Below are 21,040 nucleotides of genomic sequence, written 5' to 3'. Positions count from 1 at the left end.
ACTTCTCAGTTTTGGAAGGCTTTTCTGATCCATAATGCTGTAACTGACTCAATGAACTGGATTAATAGAATCCATTATGAACTATTCCGATTCGCAAACGACACCCAATTGGCTCTGGCACTCTTGAAAACCGAGGTGGGGGCTATCAGACAAGTGACTCATGCAATTCTTGCGGAGGAAGGGGGAGTTTGTGTTAAAATTGGCAAAGAATGCTGTACTTACATTCCAGCTTATGATGCAGATGGTAGTACCATTTCAAAGGTGCTAGACGATATGTCGAAGGTGCGGAATGATTTGTGGCAGGATGAACAGGCAAAGAACAAAGCAATAGGATGGGGGTTAGATTGGATTGCTGATGCCTTCCACAGTGCTTTTGGTAATATCTTCGGACCCATTCTTAAGCTCTTATTGCCAGTAATTGTTACCGTGCTCATTGTAGCAATCGTGATTGGATGTGTAATCAAATGTATTCGAGCTAGCATGGGGAGATTGGTCAGAAGCAAGAAGAAGAAGAGGACCACCAATATGAGCAGTTGCGCCCAATTGACCGTCCAGAGAGTCATTACTGTAATGTTCCAAATTAAACAAATCTGGGTATTAATTATGTTCGTTCCAAATACGACCAGAGAAGGGGGTGTGGCACTCGCGAAACGTGTTACGAAAGACAAATGGAAGGTGAGAAAGCTGCAGATTCTTTGATTGCTTTACAGACGAAAAAGAGGAAGCCGGAATTGCACGACATGCAGCCTCCTCCATACAGCTTGGATGCTGCTAAAGATGAAGATGGGGAAGTTGGACACGTGTCAGGAGCTGGAGGCTCTGCAGGCCTGCTCCAGGAGAAAGAGGAAGTGGAAACGGAGGGCGAAAGTTCGGATGGGGACGAAGGTGATTCGGGGGTCATCTACAAGGAAGTAAGAAAACTATTAGATGAGGCAATGACACCAGAACTCAAAACACCACTCAAACGTGTTTAAAAGTGTCAAAAGAAAAGCAGCTGAAAAACCATCTCTCCCACACCCAATGAAAACTTGGACAATCTCTGTAGTTGGGGGAAAACCCAAAGAAGCCTGTAACCTGCCTATGCTTCAGTTTCCAGGTGCAGATGGGCCTGTGTGGCTGGAACGGCCATGGGATCTGGAGGAACTACGAAATGTGACAGCTGCCCTTCCAAACCCAGAAAAGGTAGTGGAACGTTTCATAGTCGCAGTAACAAATGTTGATTGGGCTGCCATTTTCAGTGGCAAATTGGGGCTGAAGTGGGATGAAATTCGTCGTGGAGTTGTTCCAGCGGCTGTGTTCAACCCCGCCCTGCAGCGCCTGCAGATTTCAAACCCTCTCCTCATGGCAGCACATGAGGTTCAAAAAATGACTGATCCAGTTACCTGGACAGACGAGCGATAACTTGCATTTGAAAAACTAGCCTAGCCTAGGGTTGGCAGATTATGCAGAAGTGTTCGAATTATTTGTATCTGAGAAAAAGGGGTTCATGTCTGCCATCCTAACACAACCTCACAGGGACCGCCGCCGTCTAGTTGCCTACTTTTCAAAACAATTAGACACTGTCGCACAGGGGATGCCACAGTGCCTACGTTCCGTAGCCACTACAGTTGAAGCAGTATTGGCATGTTCAGATTTGGTGGCTTTCCATCAGTTAACGGTGTATGTTCCTCACGCAGTACATGCTTTGTTAATGCAGTCAAGGACAGCTCATCTCACTGCTGCACATTCACTGCATTGGCAAAATGTCCTGCTCACAATGTCAAATGTCAGAGAAGAAGCAGTCGAACAACAGGAGAGATCATCAGTCTGTGAGTGTTTACTTTTCCCAGTAGATTTTAGCGCGGCTCGAGATTGAGCTAGTCCCACTCTGTTACTTTCTAGAATGCTCATTAATGATGACTAGCTAAAGTTAAAGACAGATAGGCTGAGAGAGCTATGTTTCAAAGTCACGTTTGCCGTAAAATACCATGCTTTTTGCATGGTGAAAGTTGGGTTGACGTCAGAACCCAACGTCAGATTGACGTCAACATCTGACGTCGGACAGACCTGGGATTTTGGTTGGAAATGAAATTTGGGTTGACGACACTCTAGGTCAGTGTCAGTGCCCAGGGGCAACAAAGAGTCTTAATCCGCCAATATACATAATGATATGGGTAGCGCAACAATGACTGTTTAACCCCCGCCCAGGGTTCGAAATGAGGGGGGTCTGGGGGGGTCCTGGACCCTCCATAAGTCATTAGGGACCCCCCATAAGAATTTATTTTTGGATTTTGAGGGTTCCCCGACAAATATATTTTAACATTAAAAATTCTTGTGAAAATTATAGGTCTTTAGTGACGTTTTATATTTATAACAGTAATTAATTTATTTCCTAGCGCGAGGCAGCAATCAGGGCAGCTATTAGCCGAGTGAGTTCCTATACAGCGTCACAGATTGTTGTTGTGGTGCTCCCGCAGACACATACTGTAGCTGAACGCGGCAAAACGAAACCCCACAAAGAGTGAAATCCTGAATGAAAATCCTGTAAGTGCTTCGATTATGTTTATATTTCCATAATTGCTTATAGTAAAATATTAGGAGTTCGAGTTCCTATATCAAAAGTTGCATTAACTAGATACCCAGTGTAATGATTAGAAGAGTACGTTTGTCAACGTTTCTTGCTAGCTGTATGTGTATGAAGCCAAATGATCTGCCAGCTAACAGCAGACTGTGGAGGCTTGTTTCCGCCACAGAGTGAAAAATAAAAAAGTGAGACTTTATAATCTCACAATTCTGACTTTTTTTCAGAATTACGAATTGCGACTTTATTTCACGCAATTCTGACTTTATATCTCGCAATTCTGAGAAATAAAGTCAGAATTGGGAGATGTAAACTCGCAATTGTGAGATAAAAAGTCACAATTATCTTTTAAAATGTTTTATTCTGTGACGAAACCTACTGTACCTAATGTAACCTCTGTTCTCTCTAGAAGAGGGAACGAGTATTGCGTAAGTTGTTTACGCTACGGGTAAAGTAATCTTTTCTCGAGATATGAAGCCAAAAAATAATCCTTAATTTTTATAATCTTGTCAACGCAGTGCAACAGCACGCAGACCTAGAGCAGGCTATCTAGCATGCTCATTGGCTGCCCTGCGGCAACTGCAGCAGCCTACCACTGAGGCTGGCGTGACGTTAAGGGGCGTGGTTAAGCGTATATAAGGAAGGCTCGGAGCGAGCACGGCGGGTTACGCAATACTCGTTCCCTCTTCTAGAGAGAAAAGAGGTTACATTAGGTAACCGATTACGTTCTCTTACGAGAGGTTCTCTCGTATTGCGTAAGTTGCTTACGCTACGGTAACACCCTTGTCAACGTCGTGCGCGCCCAGCATCCACTGAATGAGTCCCAGGGAAAGCCCGGGGAACACGATGAGTGGGAGCCGGGCAGCCAACAGAATGGCTAGCGCATGTACATAAGCACACAGTAGGGAGTGCAGAGCGGCCCAGCCGCTCTGTACTGAAACTGACACAACCCTTTATAGTGCAGCTCAACCAGGAGAGCTAAATCGAACAGCAGTAGCCTGCGCACGAGATTGTGGGCCGGGCATATGCGCGACTTAGACTGATAAAAGTTTAGCCTGCAGGGCGGGAACTTCCAGGTTGTAAAACCTAACAAATGTAGAAGGGGAGGCCCAGCCCGCTGCCGTACAAATGTCATGAATAGAAATCCTGCTGGACCAAGCCCACGACGAGGCCATGCCTCTAGTGGAGTGAGCTCTGATGCCCAAGGGGCACTGCAGGTTTTTGGATGCGTAAGCAGCCGCAATAGCGTCCACTATCCATCTGGACAGACTGTGTTTCGAGGTGGCGAGACCCTTGGTGCGCCCACCAAACGAAACGAAAAGCTGCTCCGAGCGCCTGACAGAGGCGGAGCGCATGATGTAATTTCTCAGTGCTCTGACAGGGCAGAGGAGGTTATTATTGACCTCGCTGCCGGATGCCGGCAAGGCTGAGAGAGAAATGACTTGCGCTCTGAAGGGAGTGCCCATCACTTTGGGGACGTAACCGTGCCTCGGTTTGAGAATGACTTTCGAGTCATTAGGTCCGAACTCGAGGCACGCGGCGTTAACTGATAACACGTGTAGGTCACCCACACGTTTGACTGATGACAGAGCTATCAGAAAAACGGTTTTGAGCGTGAGGTATTTGAAATCCACAGTTTCTATCGGTTCAAAGGGATGCGCTTTCAAGGCCTCCAGGACCAGGGAAAGATCCCAAATAGGAACCGACGGGGGCCGCGGGGGATTCATCCTCCTGGCTCCTCTAAGGAAGCGGATGATGAACTCGTTCCTTCCTAATGCGCGGCCATGCGCCGAGTCGGCGAACGCTGAAATGCACGAAACGCTGAAATATACACTTTGAGCGTGGAGGGGGACCTGCCCATGTCCAGCAGCTCTTGAAGGAAGCAAAGCACCCGCGAGACCCCACACGTTTGTGGGTCCAAATCTTTGACGGTGCACCACTTATTAAACACAGACCATTTAGACGCGTAGCGCCGTCTCGTAGAGGGAGCTCTAGACTGTGTGATCGTGTTCACAACCCCTTTTGGCAGGTCAACGGGTATTCGTTGAGTATCCATGCATGCAGAGACCAGCGCTCTGGATGAGGATGCCAGATCGAGCCGCGGGCTTGAGAGAGGAGGTCTCTCCTTACCGGGATCGGCCATGGGGCTGTGTCTGCCAGCCGCATTAATTCCGGGAACCACGTTTGATTCTCCCAGTGCGGGGCTATGAGGAGCACCGAGTGGCGCGTTTCCCTGATTCTCCCGATGACCTGTGGCAACAGTGAGTCCGGGGGGAAAGCGTACAGCGGGCCGCTGGGCCAGATTTGGACCAGCGCATCCTCGTTCTTTGAAAAGAACCTTGGGCAGTGAGCGTTGTCTTTTGACACAAAAAGGTCGACTTTCGCTTTGCCGAAAAGGCGCCACAGTAACTGGACTGTCTGGGGATGCAAAGACCATTCCCCCAGGGAAACATTGTCTCTGGACTGTCTGTCTGGACCATCGTTTGGGTGACCGGGCACATGCGCGGCTCTCAGCGAGCGCAGTGAGTGCTGAGCCCAAACGAGGAGGCGTTCCGCTAGGGCGCAGATACTTTTGGATCTGACACCGCCCTGATGGTTCACGTAGGACACCACTGACGTATTGTCCGTGCGGACTAGTACATGGTGATCCCGCAGGTATGGGAGGAAGTGCTTCAGCGCATTCTCGACCGCCAGCATCTCTAGACAGTTTATGTGAAGGCGATTCTCCTGGTCTGACCAGAGGCCATAGACAGGTCTGCCCTCGAAAAGAGCCCCCCAACCTCGGTTGGAGGCATCTGTCGAGACAACTTTTCGGTGCGAGACAACTCCCATTGTCACCCCCGTGTGGTACCATTCGGCCGCCAGCCAGGGCTGCAGGGCTGAAACGCAGCCCTGGTTCACACTGATTCGCGAGCCGCCGGCAGTCCAGGCTCGGTGAGGCACTCGCGCTTTCAGCCAGCGTTGTAGCGGGCGCATGCGCAGTAAAGCCCAGCTGGAGCACAGCTGCAGCTGAGGCCATATGGCCCAACATTCTCTGAAATGTTCTCAGCGGAATCCGACTGCCCGTCTGGAAAGACGCGGCGAGATGACAATCTGGCCGTTATAGCCACCGAGTCCAGTTCTATTCCCAGAAAAGAAATTGACTGACGGGGCAGTAATGAGCTCTTTGTCCAGTTGACCGAGAGACCCAGGCTTTCCAGATGGCTGAGGAGCGCTGTTCTGTGAGACATGAGCTCTTTCTCTGACTGCGCCAGTATCAGCCAGTCGTCCAGATATCCGCATCCCCTGTCTTCTCAGGGGAGCGAGAGCCGCGTCCATGCACTTCGTGAATGTACGGGGTGCTAAAGACAGGCCGAACAGCAGGACGGTGTATTGATATACCTGACCGTCGAAGGCGAATCTCAAGAATGGCCTGTGACGGGGTATAATCTGGATCTGAAAATATGCATCTTTCAGATCGAGAGAGATAAACCAGTCCCTTGGGTGAATTTGCATGAGGATTTGTCTGGTTGTGATCATTTTGAACGGTCGTCTCATGAGAGCTTTGTTCAAATATCTCAGATCTAAAATAGGTCTTAGAGCTCCGTCCTTCTTGGGTACGAGGAAATAACGGCTGTAAAAATCCGTCTCGCTCAGTGAAGGATGCACCTGTTCTATAGCCCCCTTGCACAGCAGCTTTGCTATTTCTGCCTGAAGTAGGTGCGCTACTTCTGTATTCACTCTCGTCTCGGTCCGTGCTCGAAAGCGCGGGGGACGGCGAGCGAATTGTAGCGAATAGCCCTGCTTTATAGTATTCAGCACCCATTCTGACATGCCCGGGATCGCTTCCCATGCTTTCGCAAGCATAGCTAGGGGTCGAATGGTCTCTGGGTTCAGATCACCGCACTGCGCGGGATGGGGAACCTGTATCAGAGAGGATGGGGCGGTGCTCGACTACGGAGGCTCGCTGACAGCGGTGACTGGCTGGGCAGCACACAACGGCTCGGTCGCTGTGGATGGAGCACATTTTTGTGGCGAGAAACCCGTGGCGCGAGAGCAGCGTCAGGGGTAGCGTGTTTATTGGTAAGTGCGCGCGCTCGTGAGCGGGCACAGGGCTTACGTTCGCAACACGGCCAGTGTTTGGGAGCTTTAGAGGATCTGAACCCCGGGACGACTGTGTGACAGAGCGGGCAGTAGGTAGGTGTGGGCACGGGATCGTGGGCACATTTCCTATGCTTAACACTCGAGCGGCGCGTGCCCGCTTTATGAGAGTGAGCTCTGTGAGAGACACCGGGGAAATCGTGCTTGTGTGTAGGGGTGAACACTGGGACGTGGGCACATATTCTACACTCATAACACCATCGGCGTGAGCCAGATAACCAGACATTATTCTCTGCTTATGAGATTTCTCTGGGGTGCCGTAAAAACGGTGTTTGGGTGCAGGCGAGCGAGTTTGTATAACGCGCTCGTTGGCTGCAAAATGCACATCTGCAGTCGCCTTTTTTTTTTTTTTTTTTTTGAGGGGACTGACAGAGCGAAATGCTTTGAAGACTCATATGTTTAGACGCTCATAATACTCGAGCACCATCATGCTAGCGGGAGGGTGCGAGAGGCGGGTTGGCTTTCTGTATGTAAGAAAGCTGGCCGCGAGCTCGGAGAAGGAAACAGCATAATTGTATCTGCCGCCCAAGCCGGGATTCGAACACAGGTCTCTGGCGCGAAGGCCTAAGATTCCGCCACTGAACCACAGGGGGATACACATAGGCTTTCGGTTGGCGCGAGCATATAAGAGAGCGTCATCATGTTTTGTGTCGGCGTTTGTTTGCAGGCGTGCATGTATTATAACAGGCTCGTTTACTGCAATATTAATTTTTCCAGCCGCCTGACTTAAGAGGGGACTGAGAAATGTAAGATAGAGTGTTTCTAGAATAGAAACACTCTTTCTATTCCTTTCGCCGGTGAGTGAGGCACGCCTGGTGCTGAACATAGCTTGTGACCGTCCACTCTGAAATCCCTTGTGAGCGGGGCAGTTTGCGTGGCTCAAACAAAAGGAGCGAGAGAGCGGGAGATGGGTCGTAATAGGCAAATAGCCAGAGAGCGTCGTTATGTCTTGTGACGCCGTTTGTTTGCAGGCGCGCATGTATTGTAACAGGCTCGTTTACTGCAATATTGATATTTCCAGTCGCCTGAACTTAGGAGGGGACTGAGAAATGTGTGAGAAATGGAGGTTGGTCCGGCCTCAGCGGGACTAAAAAACACTCTCTTCCTTCTCGCCGGTGAGTGACGCACGCGAACAGGGCGTGGTAGCTTTCCTATAACGTAAAGAAAAAACTAGCCTTGTGACCGTCCACTTCTGACATCCCTTGTGGGCGGCGCAGCTTGCGCGGCTCGAACAGAGGGAGTGCGAGGAAGCTAGCCCGTGACGGTCCGCTTCTAACATCCCTTGTGAACGGCGCAGTTTGCGCGGCACAAGCAAAGGGAGAGAGAGCGGGAAGAGGGGCGAGTAGCCAGAGAGCGTCATCATGTTTGTATCAGCGTTAGTTTGCAGGCGTGCATGTATTGTAACAGGCTCGTTTACTGCCATATTGATATTCCCATGGGCGAGTAGCCAGAGAGCGTCATCATGTTTGCGTCGGCGTTTGTTTGCAGGCGTGCATGTACTGAAACAGGCTCGTTTACTGCAATATTGATATTTCCAGTCGCCTGAACTTAGGTGGGGACTGAGAAATGTGTGCAAAATGGAGGTTGGTCCAGCCTCAGCGGGACTAAAACACTTGTTTCCTTTCGCCGGTGAGTGACGCACGCGAACGGGGTGGGGTAGCTTTCTTATAACGTAAAGAAAAAACTAGCCTCGTGACTGTCCGCTTCTGACATCCCTTGTGAGTGGCGCAGTTTGTGCGGCTCGAACAGAGGGAGTGCGAGGAAGCTAGCCCGTGACCGTCCACTTCTAACATCCCTTGTGAGCGGCGCGGTTTGCGCAGCTCGAACAGAGTGAGAGAGCGCGAGGAAGCTAGCCCTGTGATCATCCGCTCTGACGTCCCTTGTGAACGGCGCAGTTGCGTGGCTCGAACAGAGGGAGAGAGAGCGGGAGTGGTGCGAGGCATTTGAAACAACGCCTCGTAGGAAATTTCTCTTTTAGAAGAAGTTCGCAGCGGCGAACACAGCAGAAAAAGGATATGACGCCGGATAGCGTAGCAGGCACGGATGGCTGAAGGCGGCGAAGACGACCGGCTTCCTCAGACGCTTTCCTCGGCCTGCTGGTCGCTTGCTTCAAACTGCGGCGGCTTCTCTCAGAGTCCAGCGATCCGAAGAGCTTCGCTGAAGAGACGAAAATCAGCGAACCAGCCTCTGAGCCTTCCTTATATATGCTTAACCACGCCCCTTCTGGCGGGCTGTGACGCGTGAGGGCGCGACGTCACTCCAGGCTCAGTAGTAGGCTGCTGCAGTTGCCGCAGGGCAGCCAATGAGCACACTAGATAGCCTGCTCTAGGTCTGCGTGCTGCTGCACTGCGTTGACAAGATTCTAAAAATTAAGGATAATTTTTTGGCTTCATATCTCGAGAAAAGATGACTTTACCTGTAGCGTAAGCAACTTACGCAATACGAGAGAACCTCTCGTAAGAGAACAGGTTCCATAGCAGACCTAGCAGCTAGACTAGTTATTCAATACTAGCTTAACAACCTACTTGTCCAGTCAGTGATTACGAAAGATAACCAGGACTTAATTCAAGTCTGTGAGTTGATTAAAGTGAATGTGATTTGAGCATGAATGAGTATATACATGAGAGCTTGGCAATCTATCTAGGAAGCTAATATTATTTTTCTTAATCTTGCATCATGGAGAGGAAAAAAAGGAAAAATAACTTGTAACTTTGTTGCTCCAGAGTTAGAGGTTTACCTGTTAGATTATAGCCACTTCTCCAGACACCACTACAATACTGGGCCTAGCCCAAACCATGAAAAACATCCCAAGACCATTATCCCACCTTCAACATTGGTCCATATAATTGTGCCTACAGTATATAGTGTAGCAAGGTAGTCTTCAGAATTTTTTATAATTTAATAATTACATTTTAGGGGACCCCCCAAGAGTCCTAAGTGATTTCGAACCCTGCCCCCACCCCTCCCTCCAGTTCTGTGACTGCGGTTTTTAAACTGTGGTTCTGAAACTGCTGGTGCTGCGGGTCTGCAGCTGCATACTATTGGAATAAACGGAGACTGCTCTATTTTGGGAGAGTCCACAAAGCAACTGCTTGCTGTACCTTTCATAACTAGTATAAGTACTGAAAAGCCCATGAAAATTTTGAACGTTATCCTCACAATGGCAAAACTGACATTTGATGTTTCTAATTGGTTGTTATGCTATGTTTAGTGAAACAGATTGTTTGTGTGCACTACTACTTGTGTCACCATTTGGTGGAGCTATTTGTCCTAAAATTATAATTGATTGAGTCTTGGATACACTTTTTATTACAATGAATATACGAGAAGAAAGCACAGAGACAGTCTAATGATTAATAATTGATATATATCTAATAATATAATATATTAATGTTTTAATTGAAGAGGATATTTAACCTACAAAACCTTTGCTAGAGAAAACTCTCCCCGCTCTCTCCCAAAGTAGCATATTTCTTTGTGTCAGTAATACAGGGTAATAGAAAATGAATTAGCCTTTTATCCAACATATTACTTACCAGGAAGTAAAGAGTTAACCGTATTCACTTAGTTCAACAAAAAGTCTTAGACAAGAATAACATCCAAGCAAAAATGAACTTAAGCTTACTGTTTTTTGGGGGGCTCTTATATGTATATACAGCCAAATTGGAGGCTGAGGCATATGCGCTTTTGGTTCAGATGGATAATGAGTGGGTGTTGGAGATGCCGAAAAGCAGAAAAGGGCACTGTAATTAAATCTGTTCCTTCCCTCAAAGATCTAGGATCATAGTGATCACAGTGTCACAGAACACCCAACCGCTTGTTAGCTGCTTACTTGTTAGCCCTATAACAATTTAATTTCTTAAATAGAAAAAAATGCATTCTGTGGTGAAAGGCAGACCTTTTTTGAGAATCACTTTCTGTAATTCAATTTCATCGCTTTGTTTTATGCCAAAGTTTTTTGTGTGTTATATGTGACTGCTATTTTTAAAAAGGATTTCTTTGTTTGGCACACTTCTTTCGTTCTGCTGCCCATTCGGCCGCATGCATGTGATCTAAACCTGACCAAAATTGCAACATTCCTCTGTAGTTATTGCAACAATTGCAAGAAATTATCATGAGGTTTCAACCTGGTCATACCTCAGCAATTGAGGATTATTATGCACTGTGGAGTTGCAGTGTGGCTGCTGGCTGCTGGCTGCATGGAGACTATAAACACATGGTTGTGAAGTCTAGTCTTTTGTCTCCACAAGACCATGAGCTATCATTAATCCAGTACTTCTAACCTTGGAAGGTTTGTGAAATCATCAGGTGGATTTGCAGTGGTGCAGCACTGTCTACCCTTAGGATTTAACTTGACCTTAGAGATTGTGATTGAGTCACAGTCACAACCAAACACTGACTTTTAAAGTTACACTGTTTTAACCGCTTTTCACTCTTTTTGTGTGGAACCCCCTGCTTTCTGTTTACATTAATTGTAAGCATACTTCATGTTCCTGCTTGAAACCAGAACTTTCCCACACTTTCTTCTCAAAGAAAGGCTGAGCCCAGCTAACAATTTTTAGATCTGTGAATGTAAAAATAACTATTAGAGAACGTTCTGTAACGTTCTCTTTAGGCTTTCAGTTAAAACTCAGTGTAACAAGGTATGTTTTTGGTTAAACCTACCGAAAAAGTTCTTAGAATTACTTATTGATTTATTAATTCATTCATTGTTTAAAGTAACCAACTGGGACCCATATGCTAACGTTCTGTTAGGAAATCTAAGTAGAACAAAATATATTGAATTGTCAGTGGCAGAGTTTAAAAAAAAAATACTTGTACTGATCCATCATATAGAAAACTGCCTTTTTTTGTGCAGAAAATCTGTTAGCTTTCTTTCTATATTACAGACTGACTCTTTATTTTGAAGTGAACCAAATCTGGTTGTGCTTGCATGAGAGAGTCAGCTGAGCTATTTTATAGGGCTCAATGTTTATATAACACTGTCATTGCTGTCATTGTTTCTGTGCCATGCCTTTTCCCCAAATAGTCCTCGCTTCACATTTAATTTGTACTGACGGGATCACTTTGAACTTAATGAAAGTCTTCCTTTTAGTGTCCTTGGTGTGCAAAGTTTAAGTTGCATAATTTTAGTTCTTTTAAACAGCAGCTGGTGTCAGTTTATTTTTATTTTTTTAAATACATCATCTTATGATATAAGAATATAGGCTAACAGAATATATCAACGCTAAACTTAACATTGGGCATGTTACCAGAAGCATATATAACATAACCACCATAGACACTGAGCAGAATGTGTAATTTAGGATCAAGCATATTGTTGTAGGGAAAGATATGGTTTTATTTAGTTTCATCTCTTTAACATAACAGAACAGCAGTTTGAGGGCATATTCCATTTACAGTCATGCCTTTTAAGTGCTTTATTTTCATAAACAGATTTATTCTAATAATTTCTCCAATATTCCAAAAGAAATATTCAGTAAGCATTGTAGTATTCATTCAAACAAAATGAGATACAGTGTATCAATGAACTCACACATCACACTGGAATATACAGTATAGGTGCATTAAACTCTGGAAGACCGTCTTTCATTCACACTAAGGTCATATGCTTTACAATTCTGCAGTACTTTAATTTTACAAATATTCAAGTCATTTTGATGCTATAGGTACAGTAATCACTGATTGGTGGATTTAGTGGAATTATAAAAACTTGAAACGTAGATGTACACGCAGTATTGAAGTTGCATATTTACATACTGTAAACTCTGTTAAAACACAACAACATAGATAGATTTTAATAATCTGATTGCCAAAATGTATAAATGTTCAAATGTTTCAGTACACCTGTTATGAACTATGAGGTATTTGTTTAATTTAATGTAGGAGTTGCCCGAGATTTAAGGCAGTTGTGGTCGTGGATGAAGCTTTCATATCTCAGTCATGAGAAATTCAAATGGGTAATTATAATTGGAGTTAATGTCAACAATTCTGCCTTATTATTTAGTTGACGAAAGGATTGCTCAACTAGTTGTGGTTCTGACAGATTAGCATGCCTTCTAAACAATATGTGAAAGATATGCTTGAAAATAATGTTTCTAACCTGCTGCTTAAATTGGTTCCATTCCTTGTTTGTTCTATGCTTTCTTATTTTGAGTCAACATATCATTTGTTAGATGAACTTATGTGATGATCCTGCATACTGTTCAAAGTTTGGGGTCAGTAAGAGTCAGTTTTTCATTTTTAAATAATGCTTTTATTCAATAAGGACACAAATACTGCAGTATTGCCTTCTAAAAAATCAGCTTTCCCATCTAAAAACAAAAACAAAAAAACATTTCAAATACTTTAAAATAGAAAACAGTTATTTTAATTTATAATAATATTTCTCAATTTTTTGTTCTCATTGTATTTTTGATCATATAAATGCAGTCTTGGTGAGCATAAGAGACTTCTTTCAAAAAATCTTACTGACCCCAAATATTTGAACATAGCATATATGGCTGCTTATTTAGTCAGACCCTTAAGTGAAAGAGGTTATCAATGTGCAAAATAGTCCTGCAAGACATGGCAGGTTTCAGTTTCTCTGTGCTACGGCTTGGATCCATGAAGTTTATGAGAATAATGGGAAGAAAACGAGCAGCTTGCTGGTTTGCATTCGGCCTCGTACTGTCCATCATATTACTGTTTGGTTGGCCCATGCAGGGAAAGAATCTAGGTTGAACATGGCCTTGCCCCAGGTGTTGATGGCTAAGGTGATGCAGAAAATCCCTATGACATTCATCATCATGCCAGTTTTTGCCTGAGAAAAACAAAAAGTTAAATGTCACTGAGTGAGTTTATTGGTCACTGGAGCAGCTGGGAAGGAACATCTTTTAGAAGTGGTCAAACAACTTATGGTTTGTCTATATATAGGGCCACATTTGTTTGAACAATTCTCTGTTTTAACATTCACGGACATAACTACATAAATCATTTGATGGTATTTGATCTTGTAAACCAGTTACTTTGTGTTATGATGAGCTTTTAAAGACGTTTTGAATATGAAAATGAGCTGAAATAATATATAATACTAGAATAAAACCAGTTTTGAAACTCACCATGTCTGCAACCTTGAGGTATCCATAGGAAAAGACTATAGCGTTTGGAGGAGTTGCCACAGGTAACATGAATGCGAAGGATGCGCTAAGTGTGCATGGCACCATGACGTACAGAGGGTTGATTCCAACAGATTGAGACTGTGAAACAATCAGAAATGTCTGACATATTTATAAAGCAGAAAACAAGATTTAATTGTGGATAGTGCTGACTCATGTGTCTCTGATCTAAGTGCGTGTTTTCTAAGCTGTCTGTAATTGGGCTGTAATTCTTAGAGATTAGAACAACCTGTGAGTCATGTCTGCACAGAGGCTGCTGTTTCATTGAAGCATTGCACAGCTGGTGAGCAATACAACTTCATGGCAGATGCTATTTCAAGAAGTTTAGCACCTGCGCTTTTTGGGCACATATACATATATGTACACGTACACACACGTACACACACACAATGTACAGTATGTATTTCATTTTCTCATGTTCTACTTGTATTGAAGGCTTTTCCAGCACCTATTCCCTGATAAGAATGAGAAAACCTTCCTAAGGCTTTCAATTTTGCTCCTGGGTTTACATTCAATTCTTACCATAGTAGCAAGAACAGGGAGGAAAAGGGTTGCTGTGGCCACATTGCTGGTGCATTCAGTGAAAACTGCAATCACGAGGCACAGGATGATAACAATGGCCCAGGGAGGGATACTGTGTAGGGGAGTCAACTGGTTTCCAATCCATCTGGATAGACCTGACTCCTAATATAAAAGAGATATATGAAGTCAAAAATATGGAACTTGTTCACTTTTTTAATCATAATGATGATTACGTTAATCCATCATTATGATCAAGTTAATTAGTTATGTTTTTATTATCAGAGTAAATTCTGAGGTTTTGGACATGTGATGCACGATATCAGTATGAGACCTAAAGGTCATATTTACCGTTGCTTGGTGAAATTTGTGTTCGAAATCATCTAGTAATTTCAATAAGAATTCGTGTTAGGGCAACATTTCCCTACATAGATTTTGCATTGCAGGGATCAAGTTGGTCAAGTGAATTGGCTGCGTTGACAAACAGAAAGCTCCTTTGTTGGAAAGTGACCTCTATGTGAGCCATGCTTCATGTATTGCTGTGCTATAGACCAGTGGTTCCCAATTCCAGTCCTCGTGACCCACTGCTCTGCACATTTTGTAGGTCTCTCTTATCTGACACACTCAGTTCAGTTCATGGAGTCTCTCCTAATGAGCTGATGATCTGGTTCAGGTGTGTTAAATAAGGGAGACATACAAAATGTACAGAGCAGTGGGTCACGAGGACTGGAATTGGGAACCACTGCTATAGACAACCAACCCTTTTTGTCTACAAAATTTGGCTGATGTTTATAGAGCATATTGCCACAATTCTAAATACATTGTTAAATATATGCTCTATATGCTATAAACACATTGTTTTTATTTATTCTGTTATTGATGTCTTAATTGTTGTATGTTTCAATAAATCTCTTATCAAAACAAATCTGAAAAATGTTTAGAGGCCAGTTTAATGACAGCCGCCATTTAAATGATTATATCTTGATAGCGGTTTGGAGAAACACAATAATTGTCAAATAACTTTTTCATTGAGTGCATAAAACTCTCACCTCACTACCTTTGGCCAGGGCAAATCCTCCACCTAGAAGCAAAACTATGTTCCAGGGCAACTTCTTTTGAGCTACTTTCCAGGACAGCAGGGCTGTACTGGGTGCAGAAGAGAGCTGAGGCTCTGTGAATGAATATATAGTGGGTCATAGCAAACAGTATCCAAACTCTCAGCCATGTGACATATAGCTCTAATAGGCTCCAGTGTTTTCAGTGTAGACCTTTTTGTTGTGTAAAATATGTCTTACCTGTTTCAGAGCCAGTCGGTGACCAGAAGCAAAGCCGAGGTGGTTTTGATGGAAGAATAAAGAGCAACATGGCAATGAAGACTGCAACTGTAGCATCTGTCACATATCTGAATGTATGGAATTTTAAACATCAAAAAGTTATATTATTATTCCAAAATGTCCTAAATATATTTTTAATACAGTATGACAAAAATAACTATTTTTGTATAAACATCAAATAATTTATTTTGAGTTTAGTCTATGAAAAATGGCTTAAATCAATTACATTTAGATGGATATCAAACATGGTTAGTGACTTGAATAAATGAAGAAGTGAATAAATTCAATGATTCAAGACTAAATCATACTCTGCTTCAATGTTGAAGGTGTGTGTTGCCCAGCCTGCCACAAATCCAGGATCTCGACTAAACCACAGCGCCACAAGCAAACTGAAGAGAGCCAGAACGCTGAGTTCACCAAAACACATCGGTCCCAGCAGAAGATGCTGCTCCCGGATCACATTATAGGCGGCTATATCTTTTTCGGACTTTACCACCCCACATCCCCATGTCTTCCTAATGCTGGAGACATGAACAAAGAGCTTCATGAAAGGAATGTTAAAAGCAAAGGTGAAATCTACCAAAGTGATTATATATCATACTTGAATCCCATGAAAACGAACTGAAGATAGAGCCAAGCTATCGTCAGCATGATGATCATGTTGGGAAACGCAAACCCAAACCATGAAGCGAAATTGATAACATCGCCATTCTCAGGAAATAATCTGAATGAAAATAAAGCAAAGGGTTCAGTTACTTGAAACACCAATGGTTGTAGTAAAGTGTTTGTTTTTTATCATAGGGTTAATACTCACTGGTTCATCTGACCCTTAAATACTAGGTTAGGTCCAGTGCCTGTGAGTGTGGCCGTTCCCCCAATGCTGGCAGCATAGCACACACACAGAGTCATGCCTTTAGCCATGAGCCGCTTTTCTGCTGACTCCTTTTGCTTGGCCTCTGCTGAGACATCCAACATGCGCAGCACCACTAAGAAATAGGGAATATACTTAAAAGCGATAGTAAAAATATACATTCTGTCTTGAATTCAAAAGTTTGGGATTGGTAAGACTTTGTAATGTTTTAAAAGTAGTCTCTTATGCTCAAGAAGTCTGCATTTATTTAATCAGAAATGCAGCAAAAGTTATATTGTGGAATGTTATTAGAATTTAAAATAACTGTTTTCTATTTTAATGTAGGCTACTTTAAAATGTCATTCATTCCTGTGTTGGAAAAGCAGATTGTTCAGCATCATTACTCCAGTCTTCCATGTCACATGATCCTTCAGAAATCATTCTAATATGCTTATTTGGTGCTCAAGAAACTTTATTATTATTATTATCAATGTTGAAAACAGTTGATTTTAGTGGAATTTTGTTTTTCCAGGATTCTTTGATGTATTAAACTCATTTATCTGAAATAGAAAACTTTTGAAACATTAAGCTATAAATGACTTTCCTGTCACTTTTGATCAGTTTAATGGATTCGTGCTGAATAAAAGTACGGTCACACTTTAGTTTAGAGTCCAGTTCTCTCTATTAACTTACTATTAACTACGACTTTTGACTCAACAAATCCTAATTATACTTATTAATAGTTAGTAAGGTAGATGTTGTTTCGCTATTGGGTAGGATTAAGGATGTAGAACATGGTCATACATATAAGGCATTAATATATGCTTTATAAGTACTAATAAACAGCCAATATCTAGTCATATGCATGCTAATAGTGAGAATTGGACCCTAAACTGAAGTGTTACCAAAAGTGCTAATTTCTTTCAAAAGTCATTAACCCAAACTTTTGAACTGTAGTGTGTGCACTACATCTTATTCTTCGCCCGACCTTCTTTGTCTCTGTCTTTTGCCGTCTGTTTGTACTCCGCCTCAGGGGCCTGGGGCCGCTCCTCGCCGCCGGTCATCTGTGAAGGCTCTGTCTCCTGTTTGTTCAGCTGTTCCAGCACAGCCTGCACTATAGGGACCATCATGGCCGTGGTAGCCGTGTTACTGATCCACATGGAGAGGAAAGCTGTCACCCCCATGAAACCCAGCATCAGGCTGTATTAATACAGAGGAAGCAGTCAGAATGCGAATACAAGCGTGAAATCTACATGAATAAAGATTGGATTTAACAATCTACCAACGACTGTGCCTGGTACAGGGTTTAACCTACAGCGCTGGGCGCACACCAACAATGAGCAGCACTCTCAGGGCGATACGTTTGTGCAGGTTCCAGTGTTCAACTGCCACAGCGACCATCAGTCCACCCACAAACAGCATGTTAGTGTCCTTCAGGTACTGCATACACACCTAGAGAACGACATAAAAGCTTTAGCTTTTGGCTATTCTTCTCTTCCTTCATACCTTTAACTGGAACAACTTACCATTTTGGACTGCATGAGACCAAGCATGGGAAAGAGAACAGCAGGTAGCAGTGATGTGACAGCTAAAGGAAGAGCCTCAGTACACCAGTATACTGCCATCAGAATGATTACATAGGCACAGCTGGCCTCCTGGAAGATAGAAACATGCTCTTTGAAAACTACAAGCTATATTAGATAGGCATATATTGGGCATATTTTACTAAATGAATGTAGTTAATGCTAATTTATTGTATTATTTTATTTTATTTTATAATGTACAATTTTATTATTTTACAAATCAATCTGATTGAAAAGTTTAATTGTTTTTTTTCCCCTAATTAAAATAAATTTAAAATGCCTTAGCATTTGGTATGTCCGTCTATCGCTTTAACGACAGCAGCAACTTGTGACATAAGATCATCTGTAAAAAGAAGTTCTAATGATGAAGATCACACGCTTACTTATTTGATTAGTAACAAATAGTGATGTGATCTTTTTGTTGATTTTATATCGTAATGTTTCTTTGTTACAAAATCCAAACCTTTGGGGGTTTTTTTTCAAGTGATGAATCCCAGATTTTGAATGTGATCTCAGACTTTTGGACCCCACTGTAATAGTATTGCCTTTTAAAATATGTTAAATATCTTGTTAAAAATCTTTAAAATAGCTTCAGTGGGCCTGGCAATGCAGAGGACGAGGCAAAAATACACATTTCATTTACTATCAGTGGGAGCAATTGATATGAACTTTCTCTCGTGCACATGACAGTCATGACCGCAAAACACATTGACTCGGAGTCAGGAATTTAGACTATACTATGTGTTCCCACGCTTGAACATACACAATGACAAAGGGTTAAAAAAACAATTTTGAGGCACAATGAATTATTGTACATGGAGGCCTCAGGGTACGAATGTAGTCCCTATGTACTAAACAGAATACATTTACATTTACGTTACTAAAGCATTTGACAGGTGCATAAACGCTAACAAGCGTAACCTCAGACAAAAGCATGCAAAATCTACACTATAGAAGTAATTCTATAAGCTTAAGCTCTCGGCACTGAAGTAAAAAGTTGCCAAAATTTTGTTCAATTCAGATAAAAGCTTTAATTTACATACCCTTGTGTTGATGACTACTGGAAGTGGGAGAAGAATCAAAGGAGTGAAGAAAAGAACTATCCCATTCTTCAAGTTCCATATGGATTTTAGTTTTGGGAACATCTCAAAATAAAGACAGTTTTTGCATATAAAGTAAGTTTAACACTGTTGTACTCGTCCTTTTAACCTGCTCAATGGGGTGGAGTGAGAGAGAGTGAGTGAGTGTGTGAGTGAGGGACAGGGAGAGTGAGAGAGAAAAAGCAATTATTATTACAGACTCCACACAGACAGATTTGAAATCATATATTTTTTATCTTTAGAACTTGATGATACTCTAGGGAATCAGCTGCTATTTCTGGGCTGATGAGATTTAGAAGAAAAGTGGATGCTATTTAACACAGTTACAGACTGTTTAGAAGCTATATTAACAGCATTGCCAAATGGGCAAAAAAAAAAATATATATATATATATTGTGCTGCATTGTTTTAGATGGAATGAACTCACGTAGTCAAGTGTTTACTTGGATGTACATTGATGAATTTTTGTTATAATCGAAGTAAGGGACACCATGTTCTGAGACCCTGACTTAACTTAAAAAAGTGAGGAAAACCGTTGCTATTAAATAAACTTAATGCATAATTGAAAAAAAATAAGTTATGTGGAATTGTCAAATTCTCACAACTTAACTTTATAATGCATGAAGTTTATTCCTTAATAATTTTAAGGCAACGGGTTTCCTCACTTTTTTAAGTTAAGTGAACTGATCACTTTTTACAGTGAGTGAATATTTCTCAGTGTGTAGGTGTATTATTGAATGTAAATTTCTGGTGAATGTAAATTTCTGGTGTATATGCATGTCACAATTCAATCTGCCATTAAGCCTTATGGGGGTACAGCGCTTGTAAAGTATGAAAATATGAAAGCGCTAAATAAATGCCTCATTCATTCATTATATTTGTAGATGAATTAAAAACATCACATAATTGAAATAAAAAAATTGAAAGGCAACACAAAATATCCATCAGCTATTGCAACATTAAATTGTAGGCCTATAATGTTTAAATAACATGTGACATCTTGCTCCTGACAGCTATGAATATGACAGCTATAAAATATGACACTGAGATTGTGGATTGGGAGGACAGGATTCTTATAAAAAAATGTTTGTGACAAATTTCCCATGTGACAACTAGGCCCGACATCCCATAATTTCCATAAAGAGTTTTAAGTAGTTTAGCCTAAGCAAATCTGAAGTTATGAGAAATTGGTTGTTGAATAAATGTTTGTGCGTCATTTATTGATTGCCAAACTGAAAATTAAGATTGCAGAGGCTACAGACATTTTAATTTGTCCTTTTATTATTATTTATTTATTTATTTTTGTCTTTGAACATTAGAACAGCTCACTGTCAGTTATAAGTCTTGATCATAGGTCTTCTGGATCCACACCAGAAACAATAGCATGACGCCCTCTAGTGGATTTCTATAGGCAGCAGGTTTATCCGGGAAGGTTGAGCATACGATCGCCTTATAATCATTAGAGGCATACATGGTGTATCTATCATTAGCTGCTCAGCCTTATAATCATTAGAGACATACAAGGTGTATCTATCATTAGCTGCACAGTAAATGAAAAAAAAAAAAAAAAAAAATTGAAAAAAAAAACCACACATACAGCTTCTAATTCTTACTCATGCTGTTTGTGGATACAACTAACAATTATGACTTTCAATTTTCTCGATCCCAGTGTTTTTCCTGCTCTTGTGCGCCCAACACTGCACGTTTTGAACGCTTCACCTCAGACTTGACACTGGGGCCTGGTTTCACAGACAGGATTTGGCCTTAGTTCAATTAGGGCATTTAAGTAGCTTTTAT

General features: G+C 42.5%; 1 protein-coding gene across 1 annotated transcript; it reads right to left on the bottom strand.

The window, feature by feature from the left end:
- Positions 1-12,062: 12,062 nt before the first annotated feature.
- slc13a5b (solute carrier family 13 member 5b) lies at positions 12,063-19,292 on the bottom strand. The gene is made up of 12 exons (XM_084420029.1): positions 19,187-19,292; positions 18,087-18,215; positions 17,876-18,012; positions 17,549-17,760; positions 16,525-16,696; positions 16,312-16,434; positions 16,019-16,231; positions 15,672-15,778; positions 15,426-15,547; positions 14,380-14,541; positions 13,801-13,938; positions 12,063-13,502 (listed from the first exon to the last, which is right to left on the bottom strand). The coding sequence occupies exons 1-12, from the start codon at positions 19,286-19,288 to the stop codon at positions 13,377-13,379; spliced, it is 1,743 nt and encodes a 580-aa protein (XP_084276155.1). The 5' UTR covers positions 19,289-19,292; the 3' UTR covers positions 12,063-13,376.
- Positions 19,293-21,040: the final 1,748 nt, after the last annotated feature.

This window comes from Rutilus rutilus (genome assembly GCF_951802725.1).
Source record: "Rutilus rutilus genome assembly, chromosome: 9".
Classification (NCBI taxonomy): Eukaryota; Metazoa; Chordata; class Actinopteri; order Cypriniformes; family Leuciscidae; genus Rutilus; species Rutilus rutilus.
Note: the sequence above shows the minus strand (reverse complement) of the source record. Positions and strands in the feature narration are given on the sequence as shown.